Source organism: Nicotiana attenuata, unplaced genomic scaffold (assembly GCF_001879085.1).
Source record: "Nicotiana attenuata strain UT unplaced genomic scaffold, NIATTr2, whole genome shotgun sequence".
Lineage (NCBI taxonomy): Eukaryota > Viridiplantae > Streptophyta > Magnoliopsida > Solanales > Solanaceae > Nicotiana > Nicotiana attenuata.
Window position 1 is genome coordinate 6,935 of NW_017675818.1, and position 18,613 is coordinate 25,547.

General features: G+C 38.6%; 1 protein-coding gene across 1 annotated transcript; it reads right to left on the reverse strand.

Moving 5' to 3' along the window:
* Window positions 1-11,127: 11,127 nt before the first annotated feature.
* Window positions 11,128-13,370, reverse strand: LOC109220476 (pectinesterase 2-like). Its single transcript, XM_019384947.1, has 2 exons — window positions 12,458-13,370; window positions 11,128-11,993 (listed from the first exon to the last, which is right to left on the reverse strand). The coding sequence occupies exons 1-2, from the start codon at window positions 13,335-13,337 to the stop codon at window positions 11,305-11,307; spliced, it is 1,569 nt and encodes a 522-aa protein (XP_019240492.1). The 5' UTR covers window positions 13,338-13,370; the 3' UTR covers window positions 11,128-11,304.
* Between the last annotated feature and the right edge of the window lie 5,243 nt (window positions 13,371-18,613).

The following is an 18,613-nucleotide window of genomic DNA, read 5'->3' on the forward strand; positions in this document are numbered from 1 at the left end:
AACTCCCAAGTTTTGGCTGACAGACTGTTCAGGGGTGTGCCAGGATTCCCAATTGCTGGGCACGACCACCAACCTGCCATGGCTGTCCCTAATTCCCCCCCCCCCTATGCACTTACATTTATTCTTAGACTCTTAAGTTCTGCCCCCCTCTTATGAGCCTTGCTTTGGGACTTGGAGCTCCCTCTGAACTTGGACATTCGAGGGCTGGCTATTCCACTCTGCACCATAATCTTAATTCTGCAATATAATTGGGTGTAAGCACTGCCTGGAGTTCATAAAGCTCCTTGGAACTTTGACACACCCAAAGGATGAGAAAGGCTTTTGGAAGTTTTGATCCTGGAAGTTGGTTTATCTCTTATTGTTGGACTTTGAGTCTCAATTGTGCTGTTTGGTTATAGCTGGAACTTCTGATGTAATTTTATTTCCTTACTTTTCCGATTCATTTTGGACTGCAATAATTTGTAATAACTATTGGGGACGGCTAGTGGAAAGGGATGGGAATGATTGTATGCAAAGGGTAGATAACTTGCCTATAGGATTTTTTAATTCCTGCATTCACATAGACAACATGCCTATAGGTTACCTATAAACTTCTGCATTCTTATCTTAGATGACTTGCCTATAGGATTTTTAATTCCTGCATTCACATAGACAGCATGCCTATAGGTCATTTATTTCTGCGTCTCTGCATATAGAAATCCTGTCTCTAAGTCCCTGCATTTCTGCATATAGAAATCGTGATCATAGGTTTCTTTTCTACACTTCTGCATATACCTGTCATTAGGCAAACAATCATAGGTCTAATAATAATCAACTTCATTCTAGATACCATGCCTATAGGACTCTTGCATCTATGTAATCGTTTAAAACCAATAGTGCTTAGATAAATTACCTATAGGAATAATCAATCGAATCAGCCTCGTCTATTTTATCTATACGTTTAAAATCAGTCATAAGTTCGTTTAAAATCTGCAGATCTTTTGTCTATAAAACTAGTGATCCTTTCTTTAAAATCAGTAAGCTCCGCTAGATATCATGCCTATAGGTCTCACTTAGGCAAACCATTAGGTTTTTAATTAACTGTGTCAGCTCTGATAACTACAACCAGACAAGGCTAATTCAGACTCCTCATCTGAGAAATATGTGATAAATTAACCTGGCCTAACGCTTTTAAATTTAATTCAGACCATAACCAGTATTTGAAGTCATGCTATATATTTGCCTTTAAGTGAGGAGGCATGTTTTAGCCTTAACTGTTGTTTGCTTCTCCCCTATTTGATTACGTATTTTTGTTTGTCGCCTAGACTTTTATCCTTTTAAAACTTCTGAAAAGCCCCAACTCCCTCCCCTTTAGGATTAGTAGTCTCAATGCCTCTGGGAATGATAGGATCGGGACGGGTAATAGCATGCAATAAGTAACGATACTATTCCGCGCTTTAATACCTTAATGGGGTGGGAAGGGTAGACATGGATATGATGATCACACGATAACACCATGCGTATAATTGGTTACCGGGTGTTGCGTGGATGATCCATGTTATTTATAAACCTAGGACCCCCCTCCCTCCTTATGTACTTTCGTTATTGTTTTCTTTAAACTGTCAGTTTCCAGCTCTTTAAACCTTGTATTTCGCTTCAAATCATTTAAAACCTCTTTGAATTCCCAGCACGGTTTTCTTTTTAAACTTCCGCCCATTTCACTTCTTTTGTCTGATTGTTTGCACTCGTTATTTGATCCTTATTTTTCTGCACTTATACATTCTTTTAAACAACTATGAAACCACCTATTTCCTGACTTCAGCATGTTTATTTAACCTTTATACATTCCTACTTGTAATCGTTATGTGGAAGTTGTCTTGTATGTTTACTTGTTTTAAAGTCACAATTGTAACATGGCCGGGAACCACACTAGTGGATCTTAGGGGGTGCCTAACACCTTCCCCCTGAGATAATTTCAATCCCTTACCCATTCTCTGGTTCTTCTTTCTTTTAAATTCTTAGTGTCCTAATGCACTTAATCATTAGGTGGCGACTCTTCTAAATCTCAAACTCAAATTCCCAAAAGGAATAGAGTTGTCCGCCCAAATGTCGTAAACCCGATTTCGCCTTTAGAAAAAGGGGGCATCGACACGGCTTGCAATTTGGGATTTTCTACAATGAGATCTGAACTGTTTGTCACAGACACAGGAAGCTAACAGCTCCAGGCAGCTTTTGCAACCAAACAAAAAAAACGTGAGTAACTTGGAGAGAACGTTAACTCCCAGTATGAAAAAGTTTGGAGGAACACCTGCTATTTATAGTTATATTTTGGGGTTGTGCTTTCATTAACGTGTAGGAATTATTTAAGTTAAAAGGAAAGCTATATTTCTTGGTTCAAAGTCAAGAAATTTTTTACCATATTTGGCAGCCTTATTTTTGTCTAACTTGGAATGGATTAATTCCATAAAAGGAATAAAAGAGGGTCTTATGGTCCTATTTTCCAAAGGGCAAAGATACTTGAGGAAAGCTCCAACTCCTCTTCAAAATAGAAATAAGTTTTGCTGTAAAAATGATTTGTGCAAATTACGTAAAGTTTTTAGCATAAGTCCAAAAGAAGCAATTACGTTTCCTCTGAGCCCATTTGCAATTAAAGCTATTATTTACGTATAATGAGTTATTTAGCCATCAAATTGGTTTGTTGCTTGGAGACGATCAGTTTGCTATAAAAAAAAAGGGAGATTCCAAGTAAGGAACATTTGGTATATTGATGGGTAATTAAGATATTCCATTCGAGGAGTAATTCATCTATTGGGTTCTTGCATGCCGTGAGAAAGTCATTAACTTATATTCAGAAGAAAAAAAAAAGGCAAGGCAAAGCTACATTGTCCACTCTATTTGGATTAAGACCTTCTTCATTATTCCAGGTCACAATTAACAATGTCCATTGGCTCCGCAACGGTTACTTCAAATCCTGTCTTCAATTTACGACAAGTCTACACCTCGAAAGCTTTGAAGCAGGGGGTATTTGTAGACAATTAAAATTTTATTAAATTTGAATCCACAAGTAATTTGGATTTTATCATATATTAAATACATATTAGTCCAAATAAATATCATGGGTTAATATAAATGGGTCAATTATTTAAATCTAATTAAATTAATTTAAATAAAGGTCCAATATACCATTGGACTAGCCCATTAGTTGGTCTTCTATCAAATGGGTCGGCCCATAAGCCTCAAGCCCAATGATCCATTAGGGTTTTCTTGGAGACTACTCCACCCCACGCCTATATAAAGGGGTCAAAGGAGAAGGCTAAGACAAGCAAGTAAGCAGAAAGAAAGGCTAAAGAAGCTCTAAAGAGTAGCATCAAGGTGTCCATCCATATCTGCAATCATCGTCTGTGGTCAAATTCCAAAGGCGAACTCAAATCATAGGCGGGCGGCTTCAAATCTTCCCTTCATGATAACTCAACACCAAATCCTGGTTCGTGACGACCTTCAAATTGTTCGTGACGTACTACAAATCTGAAATCCGTCAAGTTCAAGATCAAGCTTTCAAGCTCTTGAACCATCATCCTTGAGGAGAAGAATCAGAGGACTACATCTCTTTAGATTTAGAGATATTTTAGAGATTGTAACCCCATCACTTGAAATTGAATACAATATTTGTCGCTATATTTCTTGTCTTGATTATTATTTTTCAGGAACGAAATTTAGTTGTTACAGTGTTATAAGTGCATGCCTAGAAACTCCTCAAGAATTGGTGAATTGTACGAAGCATTACCGGACCCTGGGAAATCTTTCAAGGCACTAAATCGAGCAAACAAGAAAGACAAACAACAACATAACTCAGTTGAATGAATCGAACTAGAGTAGTAGACATGGGGGACATCAATGACAATCAAAACAACAGTAACATTGCGAATGACCCGAACAATCAGGGTGTGGCACCTCTTGTGCCAGAAGAAGCCTTGTATGATTGGGCACAACCCACCGCTGAAAATTTGGCAGCCACAATTGCAGTCCCTCAGACATAAGCGGAGTCATTCCAAATCACAAACAACATGTTACATCTACTGTAGAACAAGGGACTGTTCTCCGAGTCTTACATTGAAGATCCATAGCAGCATTTGAAAAACTTTCTATCAATTTGTGTCACTCAAAGGTAACCAAATGTGATAGCGGAAGAAATCAAACTGTTATTTCTTCCATTCTCAGTGATTGGAGAAGCTCAGACTTGGCTTAATTCGCTCCCCATAAACTCTATTACCACTTGGGATGAATTAGTCAAGCAGTTTTTTAACAAGTTTTACCCACGCAATAAGACTGCCAAGCATGAGATATTGAGCTTCAAGCAGAAACCAGTTGAAACACTACAAGAAACGTAGGGGAGGTTCAAATGGATGCTAGTTAAGTGTCCACATCATGGCATTCCAGATCAGATGTTGGGACAGAGGTTTTACATGGGGGTGGTAGACAGCTTGAAAACCAACATTGATGCTTCAGCAGGTGGAGCATTTTTTAGCAAATCATTAAGTAAGTGTAAGATTCTACTTGATAAAATGGCTCAAAACTCAGGATGGATGACAAGAGACACAAATAGTTAATTGAATTCATTGTTTACTTTTTTTAGACAGTATACATTGATTATATACTGATTATACAGGACTATGCGCGCGCGCGACATACACATATATACATATTTAACCGTCAGATATTTTTAGTTTAAGTGGTTAAGTGGGCGGCTATTTAGTTTGTTTAACAATGTTGGAAGCTAATTCCTTTTTTTGGTTACTTTTAGCATACAATGAACGTACTAGTGAAAAAGGACCAATGGGTTATTTTATATGTAGTTTTACTTCTTTTTTTATGAAATTTTCCCAGGTTGCCTGGGGGTGTTGTATTAGCAAAAAATAGAGTTTGATGATATGACACAAGGGTAGAGAAGACCCATAAAAAAAAGTGAGGCATAGGCGATTATAAATAGTTCTCCCCCTCATAGAAATTACAAACTAGCTAACAAAAAAATTGGCCTTGTCATATTTGTTCCTTATGGAAGGAACTTGATCTTTGTCCAGCAAAAAAGGACCTTTTGCCTAACTAGGCAGTTGTTGGTTAGAATAGAAGTAAGCTGACTGTTGAGTGTTAAATGCCATTTTAGCTAAGCAGACCGCTAATTGATTGGCCTCTCTATAGCAATGACTAATCTGAACATTGAAGTTGTTGATAGCCTCTCTGATCTTGTTGACTATCTGACTAATCTTGTAGTTGGTTGCGCTTTCTTTACGAAGGATCTCTATAATGTAAAGAGAGTCCAATTCAAGAATGGCTTGAGTGAAACCATTTTGTATCACCAATTGGTACCAATCCATGCTGCTTGAGCCTCTGCGATGTTGTGGTTTTTAGCATCGTATGGAATCGAGAAAGCCATGATAGTATCCCCCTGATCGTCTCTGATGACTCCTCCTAGCCCTGCTTTTTCTTCACCTTGTAGAAAGCTCCCATCAGTGTTTATCTTGACCCATTCCCTATCTGACTTTTTCCAGAGAACGACCATGCTTTTGTGCACAGGTTGGAGCCTTGTTAGGAGGTCACAGAAGCTATTCCATGGAAGTTTTAGATTACAATTGGGAAAAGCTTTGCTAACTGCAGTCTCAATACTCCAAGCTATTTGTTGTTGTAATTTATAAATGTTGAAGCTTTTTGATCTCCATACCTGCACGCACAAAATTCTTTCCATAGAAACCAACAAATAATGATGGGTGTAATGTTTAAAAAAAGTCTGTGGACATCATTAGCAGCCTTAGAAGCCCACCATTTATTAAGAATATATCTAATTGGGTAGGGGTGGTACTCTATGCCAAGAGATTTTCCAAAAAGTTTTCAAGTGTAACTAGCAGCTTGACCCTCTACAAACACATGGTTCATGTTATTTGTAGTTGGATTTTTGCAACAGTTACATCTGGAAACAATTTGTTTGCCAAAATTAATAATGACATCATCAAAAGGAAGTTTACCATACCAAAGCCTCCAAGCCAGGAAAGACATTTTAAAAGGGATAGTAAAGTTCCATACCTTGTTGATGAATTGCACTTTTGGACTAGCTTTCCTTACCAAACTCCAAGCACTTCTGTTTGTGAACTTGCCATTTTCTGATATTTCCCAAAAAACTTGATCCTCATTGGTTTGATTGCCTATAGAAATGGTTTGGATATGTTGTACCAAATGATCTGGTAAGAGTTCCTTTAGTTTGTTGATGTTCCATTGACCATCAGCTATGAACTCTCCAACCAAAATTTTAGCACTCTTTGGACTATCAGGTACCAGCTTAGCCAATGGTCCCTTAAGAGACCAATTATCCCACCAAAAGCTACTTGATCCTGAATTGACCTGCCAAACAATATGATTCTCTGCAATATTCCTTATTTCGAGAACATGATTCCAAGAATGAGAATCACCTGGAGCCAACTTTTTTGAGACCAAATGGGATCTCACACAGTATTTGTCACTAATGAATCTAGCCCAAAGAGATGATGTGGATCTTATCCTCCACCACCTTTTCATAGCTAACATGTTACTAATATCTTCCAATTTCTTAAGACCTATGCCTCCTTCATCAATAGGGAGAGCAAGATGGTTCCAGAAACTCCAATGATACCTCTTGTGTTCCTCCAAGGTACCCCAGAAAAAATTATTGCAAAATATTTCTCAATTAGTCTAAATACTCCTTTAGGGGGAGTCATAGCAGAGAGAGTGTAGACAGGGATAGATTGGAGGACACTCTTAATCAAAGTAGCCTTACCACTATGAGAAAGCAACTTGCCTTGCCAGCCATCTAGCTTTTTAACAATCTTACTAATCATGTTATCAAAAAACTCTATTTTTTTCCTTCCCACATACAGAGGACATCCTAGGTAAGTAAAAGGGAAAGTCTTGTCCATAAAGCCTGAACACTTTCTAATCCTGTTAATTCTAGTTCCAGCAGTATTAGGAGTAGTCAAGAAATAGTTTTTATCCCTATTAACCAATTGACCCAAGCTTCTTTCATAACTACTAATAATCTTCATGACCAATTTAACAGAAGTAGATCCACCACTATAGAATATAACAATATCATCAGCATAAGCTAGGTGGTTAGTTCTAGAAACATTAGGAGACATAGAAAAAGGAATGAAATTAGGATTTCTATAGAGAGAGTTAAGAGACCTTGATAAGACCTCAGCAGCAATTATGAAGAGTTGGGGAGAGAGGATCCCCTTGCTTAAGCCCTTGAGAAGAAGAGAAGAAACCATATTTCTTACCATTTAGTATAACAGAGTACCACACATTAGAGATAAGATTATGAACCAGACCAATCCAATTTTCTGAAAAGCTAAATTTTCTAAGGACAGCATAGATAAAATCCCAAGCCATTCTATCATAAGCCTTAGCCATGTCAAGTTTAATAACAACATTACCACCATTATTTTTATGAGTAATATTGTGAATAATTTCTTGGGCTAACAGAACATTCTCCGAAATTAGCCTATCTTTAACAAATCCACTTTGATTCAAGGAGACTAACTTATGCAATAAGGTGTTTACTCTCAGAGAAACAACTTTTGAAATAATCTTATTTGTAAAATTAGATAGACTAATGGGTCTAAAGTCAGCAAAAGTAGCAGGATTGTCAATTTTAGGAATTAAAACTAGACAAGTGTGAGAGTAGAATTTGGTCAAACCTTTTCCTTTGAAGAACTTTCACAACAGCAGTGACTTCCTTTTTTATTATGTCCCAACAATTTTGAAAGAAGGTGCCATTGAAGTCATCTGGTCCTGCAGTGCTGTGAGGGCTAAGGCTAAAAACTGCATCCTTGATTTCATTATCCTCTGAAATTTTGCTCAGCATGTTGTTGTCATCACTTGAGATGAAATGAGGAATACAATCCAGAATAAAATTGTTGATCGTAGGAGGAGTAAGGTTGAAGATTGATTGGAAGTGCCTAAAAGCTTTCTTGGCTATCTTCTCATCTCCCCTGATCCATTTTCCTTTACTGTTTTTGATGCGATTTATCTGTTGCCTTCTTCTTTTCTCTCTGAGGATAGAGTGAAAGTATCTAGTATTCTTTTCCCCTTCTTCGAACCACTGTGATTGAGATTTTTGTCTGAGCATGGATTCTTGAAGATTGAGCCACCTAACATATTGAGCATGAGCCTTGTTGACATCTTCTCTACTTTTTTCCGAGTTATCTTCAATATCTATGTCCTCTAGCTCTTGGAGTTTGTCCTCCCAATTTGTAACAGCTTCATTGATATCCCCAACTTCATTCCTAGACCATTGGGAGAGCCTTTTACTAAGAGCCTTGAGCTTATTTTGAAGAATCCACATAGGATTCCCAGACACTTCAGTATTCCAAGCCTCCTTGACAATGTCATGAAAACCTTCAATGTTTGCCCAGCAATTCAGAAATCTAAAGTAATTAATATGCTGATGATTACCAACCAAGTTCTTCATAAGGAGTGGTCTGTGATCTTAACCAATCCTTGCAAGGTGCCTAACAGAACATTTTTGAAACAGTTGATCCCAGAGGTCATTAACAAAGATTCTGTCAAATCTTTTCCAAATCCTCTTTGCAGGTCTTCTGTTGTTACACCAAGTGTAACTAGAACCATGCAACGTCAATGAGACCACAATTGTTGATACAAGTTTGAAACTCCAAGCTTCTATACATTCTATGAGGCTTGCCCCCAAGTTTTTCATTAGGATCCATAATAATGTTGAAATCCCCCCTATGCACCAAGGAATATCAATCACCATATTGTCTTGTTCAAGAGACTGCCAAAGGTCTCTTCTGTCTTTGGATTTGCATTTAGCATGCACGGCAGTAATGCAAATATCCTGCATACCAATGTCATTGTTGATTTTGATAGTAATGTGTTGATCACTGGAGGCAGTAACTTTGGAGGAGTTGAATGCATTCCAAAAATACCAAATTTGACCATTGTTGTTGAAGCAACAATGTTGCAATCCTAAAAATTTCCTGTAGCTATCTAATTTTTCTTTTGAAACAAAAGGTTCAAAGATAGCCACGTATTGAGTGTTATTGAGGTTGATCAGTTTCTTTAGCCTGTGAATGGCTTTTTTGGATCTAACTCCCCTAATGTTCCAAAATAGAGCACTAATCATTGAAACTATTAGGGGTGTTGTCCTCTGTTTGATTCCTTCTCAATGAAGGTTGAGTCTTGTTCCTGTGTCTTTTACCACTTTTCCTTGTTTCACTTCTCCCTCTCTTTGTATTTTGTTGTTGATCATCAGTAAGAGTGTGGGGATCTTGATCTTCCTTTCTCAAATCATGCTGGTTGCTAACTTGCTTAGTTTCTTGAAAACTATCTGAGCTATCACTCTCCTGATTAGTGTTGTTGCAGTCTTCCTTGTTCTCATATAAGTCCACGACCAATTGAAGCCCTGACTGATTCCTTATCTCCGTAGGGACAGTAGAAGAGCTAGACTCACAACACTAATCCAGCTTTTCTATCCCCTCAATTCTGTTCTCTTGACTGACTTGTCTGAGGCCATTCTGCATTTGTTGATCTTTTTCTATATCAAGCTCATTGGCTTCAGAAAAGGTTTAGTTGTTGTTATTCTCCTCTCTCTGATCTTGCTGCAAGGTTTTGTCTTTTGTAGCAGGGCTTAGGATACTTTCTTCTATGGATTGCTTTAAGAAATCATTTTGTTTTGCTACGGAATCAGACTTTTCTCTTCTTTTGCTGCTGGCTGGTTTGAATAGCACTTTGCTCTTCTTTTTTGGCATTTTCTTAGTCTTTTTTTTTCTTGGTCTTCTTTCTGCTCTCTTTTTTGATTTTGAGTTTGTCATCTTCAATTTGTTGATTTTGAGTGGACTCTGAATGGTTTGCTGGAATGCTTCCCTCTTCCCCTGTGGATAGCTGAGGGTCTTTATCCTGAATCTGAAATTCTTCTTCTTCTTTGTTTTCAGCTTTCTTTTTTTCAAGAGCCCTACAATTGATCATATAATGACCAATTTTCCTGCAACGTTTGCAATATTTTAAGACCCTTTCATATTCCAACTTTTGAGTGTAACCTTTGAGAGGTGAATCCTCATACTCTTGTCCAACAAAAACACTTTGAGGTAGAGGCTTCAGCAAATCCACTTCTACCCGGATTTTAGCCATGCTTGGCCTTGTTCTACCCATAGTGGCAGCATCCAAAGCTAGAGGAGTATCGACTGAGCTTAGAAGTTGTTTTATGTAGTGCCAATCATGCATATGGAAGGGAAAGCCGGGCAATAGGACCCAAGCAGGAGCCACCGGAAGATCCTCCTCTGGTTTGAAATCTGGAGACCATTTTTGCAACCACATTTGCATTCCGTCAATTTCAATGACTCGCCGGAACCACACTGTTTTCCAATCATCCTCGTTGAATAGATCAATAAAAATATTGTGATTATCAAAAACCCCAATTCTTACTGACCCTTTTAGAGGAATAATTTCTTTAAATCTAGACCTGATTCTGTCAATTTGGGACGGGGTCTAAGAAATCGACCCACAATCGTAAATTTGCAAGATTCTGCCATAATCCCATAATAATCAGAAGCTTTGAAGATGACTGCAGGCATACCATTGTGAGTTGTGTGTCTAGCTTTCACCTTCTCTTTCTCTTGTTTGAAATCAGCCGGAGAGGAGCTTGATGGGGATGCAATTTTATCAGCATATGAGGGTTTTCCTAGGGGATTTCCTTGCATGTGAGAAATCTCCCCTTTAGACTGATTTTGTTCATCTTGACGCGCCGGTTGGAGGCCTCCCGGCGGCTCCATCTGGTGGAGCATGGTCAGAACTCTCTTGCAATAGAGCCGTTAGAGAAGAGACGTTGAGGAGAGAGAAGAGAGAATTTTTTTTAACTTTTTTGACGGTGTAATAATTTATATGCAGTTTTACTGATAACGAAATTAAGAGGAAGAACTTTTTCCATCTAACTTGCTATTTCTTAGAACATATATTTCTTTCTTTTACTTTAACTGATATAAAGCAATGTCGTTTGTCTTATTAAGAGCAAACTAATTATAACATATATAGTAAGTATTTGGTTCACAATTTTGAATACAAAATTTACACTAGAACAAGGCTATGGAAAACCGGTGACTCATTTGGCACTTAGCAGAATATTTTTTCTTAATTGTTTTAAAAACTAAATACAATATTTTAAGGAAGGAGGACATACATTATATATCAACCATTCGCTCAAGCTCTAAACTTGAGCGTGACTTCTTTTTTTTCCCTTCTGTGTGTGCTATAAAGGAAAAGATTTAGTATAAAAAAAAAAAAAAAGAATCAAAGATTAGATTTGAAAGGAACATTGGTTGCTGGCAACCAAGAACTTCCAGCAATGAAATTAGCAGGAGTAAACTTAGATGCCTCAGCTGCACTGTTAATAACTCGATAACCAGGCCAATTCACCCTGTTAGCAGTTGATGAACCAGAACCACTGTTCAAGTATTCTCCGTAGTACAACGTGTTCAGCGCGATGGTACCAGTCCAAGGCATCCAACCAGCTGGATCAATCAAACTATCTAAAAAAGTTTTCATAACAACAGTACGTGAATATTGTTGCCACGGCCTACCAAGATATGTCTTAACTGAGTTTTGGTAAGGCTTTAAATCAGAAGCAGCTGTGACTCTACAATTATGAATTGAAATTCCAGTGTTTTGGTTTGGATCACTTCTCCCTTGTGCAGTCACTGTGTTAATCCTGCTAGGCGGATTTCTAGCAAAAATATTGCAATTTTGTAACACAACTGCTGCATTCCCAAATATGAAATCGACTGTTCCATAAATGTCGCAATCTCTATAGAACTGTCTCTGAGAGTGGACATAAAGAGTGTCTTGATACCCGTCAAAGCTACATTGGTAAAATACTGAAAGATCTGAACCAGATCGAAGGGCTACGGCTTGGTCGTTTTTAGGTCCAGCAGTGTTCCTAAATGTTATGCCCTGAGCAATAAATCCGTCACCATCAACAGCTGAAATTAAGGGATTAACAAGAAAAAATAAAGATATAATTTAGCAGAGACTAGAAACGTATATAGAACTAATAACTGGACTAAAGACAGGATTTAAGTTATTCACGCATATTGTAGGCTTTAAGAGTCTGAAACGCGAAAACATGAAAAATCATTCTAATTGAGAAATATTCGTACTTGTTTTTACTTTCTTAATTAGGTTCTTCAATTTAGTAGGAGAATGAAGTGATGACTAGCTAAGTAGTTGAGAAGTGTTTAGTTCTATATCAGAGTCATGCACCTAAAAGACTAGCTAGGTAGTTGTAATATCGAGTCATGCACCTAAAAGATAACTACAATTAATGTGCATAAAAAGTGAGATTAGTAAACTAGTCATTAATACCGTCAGTTACCTGTCGTAACATGTTAAAGTATACGGATAGTGTAAATATGAAAATATACCAGCTATATTTTGTTTTACTTACCGACAGTGGCCGATTTGAAGGTGGTAGATCCTCCTCCAACACTCTTACTTCCTGTGATGATTGTCTTTCCAATTCCATCTCCAACCAACATGAGATTCTTTAAATTGAGCCCTATCTCTATATTTTCTTTATAAATCCCTATTTTTACATATATAACAAACCTTCCACTTCCTGTTCTCTTGGCAGCAGCAGTAACAGCTTCAGTAACAGTCTTGAAATTCCCTGAACCATCTTTTGCCACCACAATATTTGCTTGAGAGCCCAAATTAGACGATGACTGCAGTAATTTTCGATCGCGGGGCGATACCCAATTTGGAAAACCATCTTCATAAGTTGCACTTGGTTCAGTACTATAGTATCCTCTGTTTAAGAATAAAGTGTTACTTATTAAATATGAAACATTAATATTGGACTTCAGTATTGGCATTACATTGTCCGTGACCTCAAGTTCAATAAAACCAGACCGACATGTTTCAATGTTGGTTAAGGCTGTGCTAAGCCATGTTTGAACATCATCAGCTGTAGATTTAATAGTTGGATCAATTGTCTTATTGATTTTGACAATAATATTCTGATATAGCTCTATACAATCAGCCCATGCAGCTTTTTCATGCTTGTTACGACATTTTGAGCCAAGTGATAACGTATTTTCGTGAGCACTCAAGGCACGACCAAGGGCTAATTTCAGTGAAATCTTAAGAAAATCAGATTTCTTATTGATTATTAAAGCTCCATATTTACTATTGTGATCAGCTAAGAAATATTCACAAGGTTGAGGGTAGGGTGTTTGGCTACACCACGACTTTAGAGAGTAGCTGGGGACTGTAGGGAAAACAAAATAGGACACGAGTAAAAGTGAGAAAACCAAATTTACTGCCATTTTTATGGACTCCAGGCAATAAAAGAAAGCTCGAAAAAAGCTTTTGAGAGCCAAGTGTGGCTTCAAGGTTGGTTACTTGCTTTTGATTCCTTTATATAGTAAGGCACGAAAGATTACGTGATAGGTATGTACCATCAAACTTTCAGTTCTAGGAATAAAATGGAGCAGACAATAATAATAGTTGTAACAACTAATTTTGGCATTATAACTCGGTATTAAGGTTTGGAATTCTTATTAAAAAATGATTTTAGATCCCAGTTACTAACAGTTGATGTCACTATCCTAGAGTTTAGAACTCATAAAGTTTAAATCCTAGATTCACCATTTGCTGGAACACTTCTATATATGTCTATGCTTAGCTTGTATTGTTATATGAGAATGAATCTTTTCTTTTAATCAGAGGAAAACCAGAATTATACTAAACATAGGTGCACGATATAATAAAACACAGGCTCAACTATGAGAATGAATCTTTGGTATGGGAAATAAGACAATGCATTTACCCTGATATATATACTTCTAGCCATTCATTATTTCATTTCTTTCTCCACAACACTTAAGTCCACAGTAAGAGGCTCCATATACTTTGAAACCTTAATTATGAGTTATGAGATTGGGTAATGATTGGATTGACACAGCTTTGTTTATTTAAGTCTTTAATTTTCACTTCATTCCTATGCATGAGACAGAAAATCGTTTTGATAAATTTGGTTTTTAAGGATCAGTTAACTCTAATTTTAGATATCCCTCTTGATGTAATTTATTTGAGAAGTGCTTAAAAATTTCTTGCTTTGCCAATTTTCATTTGTTGTGCTCCATACGGCTTGTTTTGCCATTGAAAGCTGCTAAACATTTGCATATGCTGACTACTTTGCTCTAGGTTATGATCATCTTTAGAAAGTGATGCTAAAACTAAAGTTCTAACTGAAAGACTCGATTTCTGATGCTAAAACGAGTAAAACATTTTTCTAACGAGTTATTTCACTTTTTTTTTTGTTGATGTTAAGCAGGAAAAGATTTAAATTTTCTGTTTTCTCTGTGGAAATAAATTTTATCTAGATTAGAAGAATTCCCGAAAATAAAGTTTTCCTAGCTAGAGAAATATTTCACTGGTGTCCAGAGCAGAAATGTTTCCTGGAATATCGCCTCAATGTTTAATTTACGTGAAATACATAAACGGTCCATTTAAGTTGTCCTTAACGACCGGCTGCACACCTCAGCTGAGCCTATTTTCAGCTAGACATTTCAAGCCTTTAATAAAGTAGGTCAACGAAACACTAGAGACCAACAAACCTCATGTGTCACAATTGCGGATGACATATCAAACGGACAAATTATTGAATGATACGTGTATTTGTTTTAAAAAAAAGAGATTATGTATTAACTTTTCCTAACCAAAGAACATCTGCCACCCCCAATTATTTGGTTACCGTCGCCGGCCAAACCCCCTCCATTTTTGTGTTTCTTTCTCAAAACCAAATCAAAAATCGTCCTAACCCACTTAATTGAAGATTTTCACCAGTGAAGAACCAACTACCAATTCAATTGTAGTGAAATTAGAAGGTTTTAGATGAATTTTTTTCTCAAATTTGGGGCAAAGGGAGAAGAAGGAGGTGATAATGGTTCTTTGGTGATGTAATATTGTTGGAGATGATATGCAGGACATCAAAGGACATTGATATTTGTTCTGTGAGTGATTGGTGTTTGGTCTAATGAAAAATGGTGAGAAGAATGTGTTACGGTAGATTGGTCTATGTGATAGAAGTGTATAATTAAATTGAGACTATGGACATGGTTGTGATGGTGATTGAGGATTTGTTCAGTGGAGGACTGTGACGACCCAAAGGGTCATCACCTGTTTTCTCTTTCATTCCGTGCTTCCGAGGCCTTGAAAACCTCATTTTTACTTTTTTCGATTTGCGTGCGCAGTCCGGGCGTGTAGCCGGAAAGATTATATGTTAAATTCTGTGAAAAATTTCAAAATGTGGCTTTAAAATGATTAAAGTTGACTTTGGTCAACATTTTTGGTAAACGGACCCGGACTCGTGATTTGACGGTCTCGGAGGGTCCGCAGAAAAATATGGGACTTGGGCATATGCCCGGAGTCGAATTCCGAGGTCTAGAGCCCGAGAAAAGAATTTTTCTGTGAAATTGTTTTTCTGAAATTATTAAGGAAAATGGAAATAAAAATTGATTAAAAGATTGTGGTATCGGGCTCGTATTTTGGTTCCGACGCCCGGTACAAGTCTTATATATGGTTTAAGCGCTTTCTGTGAAATCTTGTCGAAATCGGACGTCATTTGACGTATTTCGGACTATAGGTTCCAAATTTGAAAGTTTATGAAACTTAGAAGAAAACCATGTGATTTGAGGCTTGATTCTATGTATATGATGTTATTTTTGCGATTTGATCGCACGGTTAAGTTCGTAGGATGTTGTTGAGTTAGTGTGTGTGTTTGGTTAGGAGCCCCGAGGGCTCGGGAGTATTTTCGGAGGTGTTCGGGGTGGTTTTGGACTTAGGAGATGTAACAGATTTTCTGCAATTTTTGCCCAGTTATTTGCTTTTTCGCGTTCGCGGCACTCAGCTCGCGTTCGCGTACCAGTGGAATTTCCCTTCTTCGCGTTCGCGGACAAGTCCCCGCGTTCGCGTAGCCTTGGTTCCGCCTTCACCGCGTTCGCGAGCCCCCTCTCGCGTTCGCGTATAAGCAAATCCCGGACCCCCAGTTCATCCTTCTACGCGTTCGCGACTAGTACCTCGCATTCGCGATGCCTTGACTCCTTTACCCTTCGCGAACGCGGCCCCCTTCCCGCGAACGCGAAGGGCATTTTTGCCGAGTCATTTTAATACTTCAAAAACAGAATAGTTACGGGATTTTTCACCCAAAACACACGAACTCATCTTCTCCACAGCCCATAGGCGATCTTTTGAGCTCTTCTTCACCAAAGCTTCTTGGGTAAGTATTATCTAACTCGTTTTCTTCATTTTCTATTATCATTTATCAAATTCCTACACCTAAATCATGTAGTTCATGGTAAGAATTGGAGGAAAAGGGTAGAATTAGGGCTTTTCAATTTTCTTTGATTTAGACCTCGTTTTGGGGTCGAATTTGAAAAACAAATTGTATATTCGGGCTCGTGGGGGAATGGGCAACATGGAATTGGTTCGAACCTCGTGTTTTGACCAAGCGGGACCGGGGTCGATTTTGGAATTTTTGGAAGAAAGGTTGGGAATTCATATTTAGGCACTGGGTTTAGTTTGTTTAGCTATTATTAATATTTTAAGGTCATTATTTCATAGATTTGACCGAGTTGGAGCTGAATTCGAGGGGTAAAGCTACACTAGAGGCTTGAGTTGATTTTTGGAGCATTTGAGGTAAGTGTTTGGTCTAACTTTGGCTTGAGGGAATAGGAGTAGGGTCTTATTTGCTATTTGTTATGTGTCGAGTACGGTGTATAGGCATGGTGACGAGTATCTATACACTGGTGTCTAGCATGACCGTATGTCCTTATATTGAGATTATCCTGAATTGTTGTGATTCTTCCATGCTTATTTGATGATTACTATATACTGTAAAGAGCATGAGACAGAGATTACGATTACTAAACTCCGTGGAGCAATGGCTCGAGTTGTGTTACGGATTGAGGAGGTATATGATATGAAATGACTCTTTGGAGCGGTGGCTCGGATGTTAAGTGAATTATAAGTGAGAAGTATAGAAAAGAGAAAAAGTTGATGGTTACTCCCTTGCCGGGACGTGTTATTGGTTTTGTTGATTTTCTCCCTTGCCGGGATTTAACTGTTTACTTGTGTTTCCCTTGCAGGGATTTTCCATTACTGTTTGTCTATCCCCTCGCCCCCATTGGTTGTGATTGTTGATTGGGCGAGGTTGTGTTATTTATACATGGATCGGGTTGCACGCCGCAACAACTCTATATAATTGTGGATCGGGTTGCACGCCGCAACAACACTATATAATTGTGGATTGGGGTGCTCGCCGCAACAACACTGTATAATTGTGGATCGGGTTGCACGCCGCAACAACACTGTCTATTTATGGATCGGGTTGCACGCCGCAACAGTGATAGCTGAGGATCGGGTTGCACGCCGCAACAGTATTGTATGTGATCGGATCGGGTTGCGCGCCGCAACAAGCTATAGCTTAATTGTGTTTACTCCGGATTTAAGTTTCTGTTGGCTGTTCTATCCTTTAAGTTTAGACTTCCTGTCTTAACTGTTGCCTCCCCACCGCATGTTTCCCCCTCCTTTTGTAACTGCTTATTTCCTGTTTATTTTCCGCAATATATTTCATAACTGCACAGGTATCTGGTAGTCTGGTCTAGCCTCGTCACTACTTCGCCGGGGTTAGGCTAGGCACTTACCAGCACATGGGGTCGGTTGTGCTGATGCTACACTCTGTGCATCTTTTTGCATAGATTCAGGAGCAGCTTTTGGGCCTCAGCAGTAGGATTTGATCGGGAGCTGACTTCAGTCCAGGGACTTTCGAGGTATCCTAGCTGACGTTCGCAGGCCGGAGTCCCTTCTATGTTATTAGTTTGTTTTCCTCGTACCGAGACAAACATTGATGTACTTCTATTTAGACTTGTTTTTAGCACTCTTTAGTAGTTCGTGAGTTAGTGACACCAGTCTTGGGTAGAGAAATGTTAAACTTCCGCATTTGGTTTTCAGATATCTATGTTTTTAAGACTTCCACTTTATTTTAAATGACTCGTATTATTATTATTGTTGAGATGTTATCAGAAAATGTTTTAACTACTTGGCTTGCCTAGCTCCGATAGTAGGCGCCATCACGACCCCCGATGGTGGGAAATCAGGGTCGTGACAAGTTGGTATCAGAGCTCTAGGTTACATAGGTCTCGCTACTCACGGACAAATTTGGTAGAGTCTGCGGGATCGGTACGGAGACGTCTGTATTTATCCCCCAGAGGCTACGGAGTTAGGAAAAATCTCACTTTTGTTCTTTCTTGTCGTGCGATTCTGTTTCTCAATACTGATTGTCCTTCTACTCTGTTCTTTCGCAGATGGCGAGAACACGTGCTTCCTCTTCTACCGCGCAGCAGCCCGAGCCCCCAGCAGCAGTTCCTACGAGGGGCAGAGGCCGAGGCCGTGCCAGAGGCCGAGGCAGGGGCAGAGCTCAGCCCCGGGCAGCAGTCCCAGAGGTGGAGCCTCATATTGATTATGATGAGGAGGTTCCAGCCCCAGCAGCTCCGGTGGGCCCAGCTCAGGTCCCAGGAGGGTTCATGGTCACCCCAGAACT

Coding starts and splice junctions, on each gene's coding strand:
- LOC109220476 (XM_019384947.1), bottom strand. CDS start 13,337: ATGGCAGTAAATTTGGTTTTCTCACTTTTACTCGTGTCCTATTTTGTT. Junction 11,994..12,457: donor CTTCAAATCGGCCACTGTCG/GTAAGTAAAACA, acceptor CCTTAATTTCAG/CTGTTGATGGTGACGGATTT.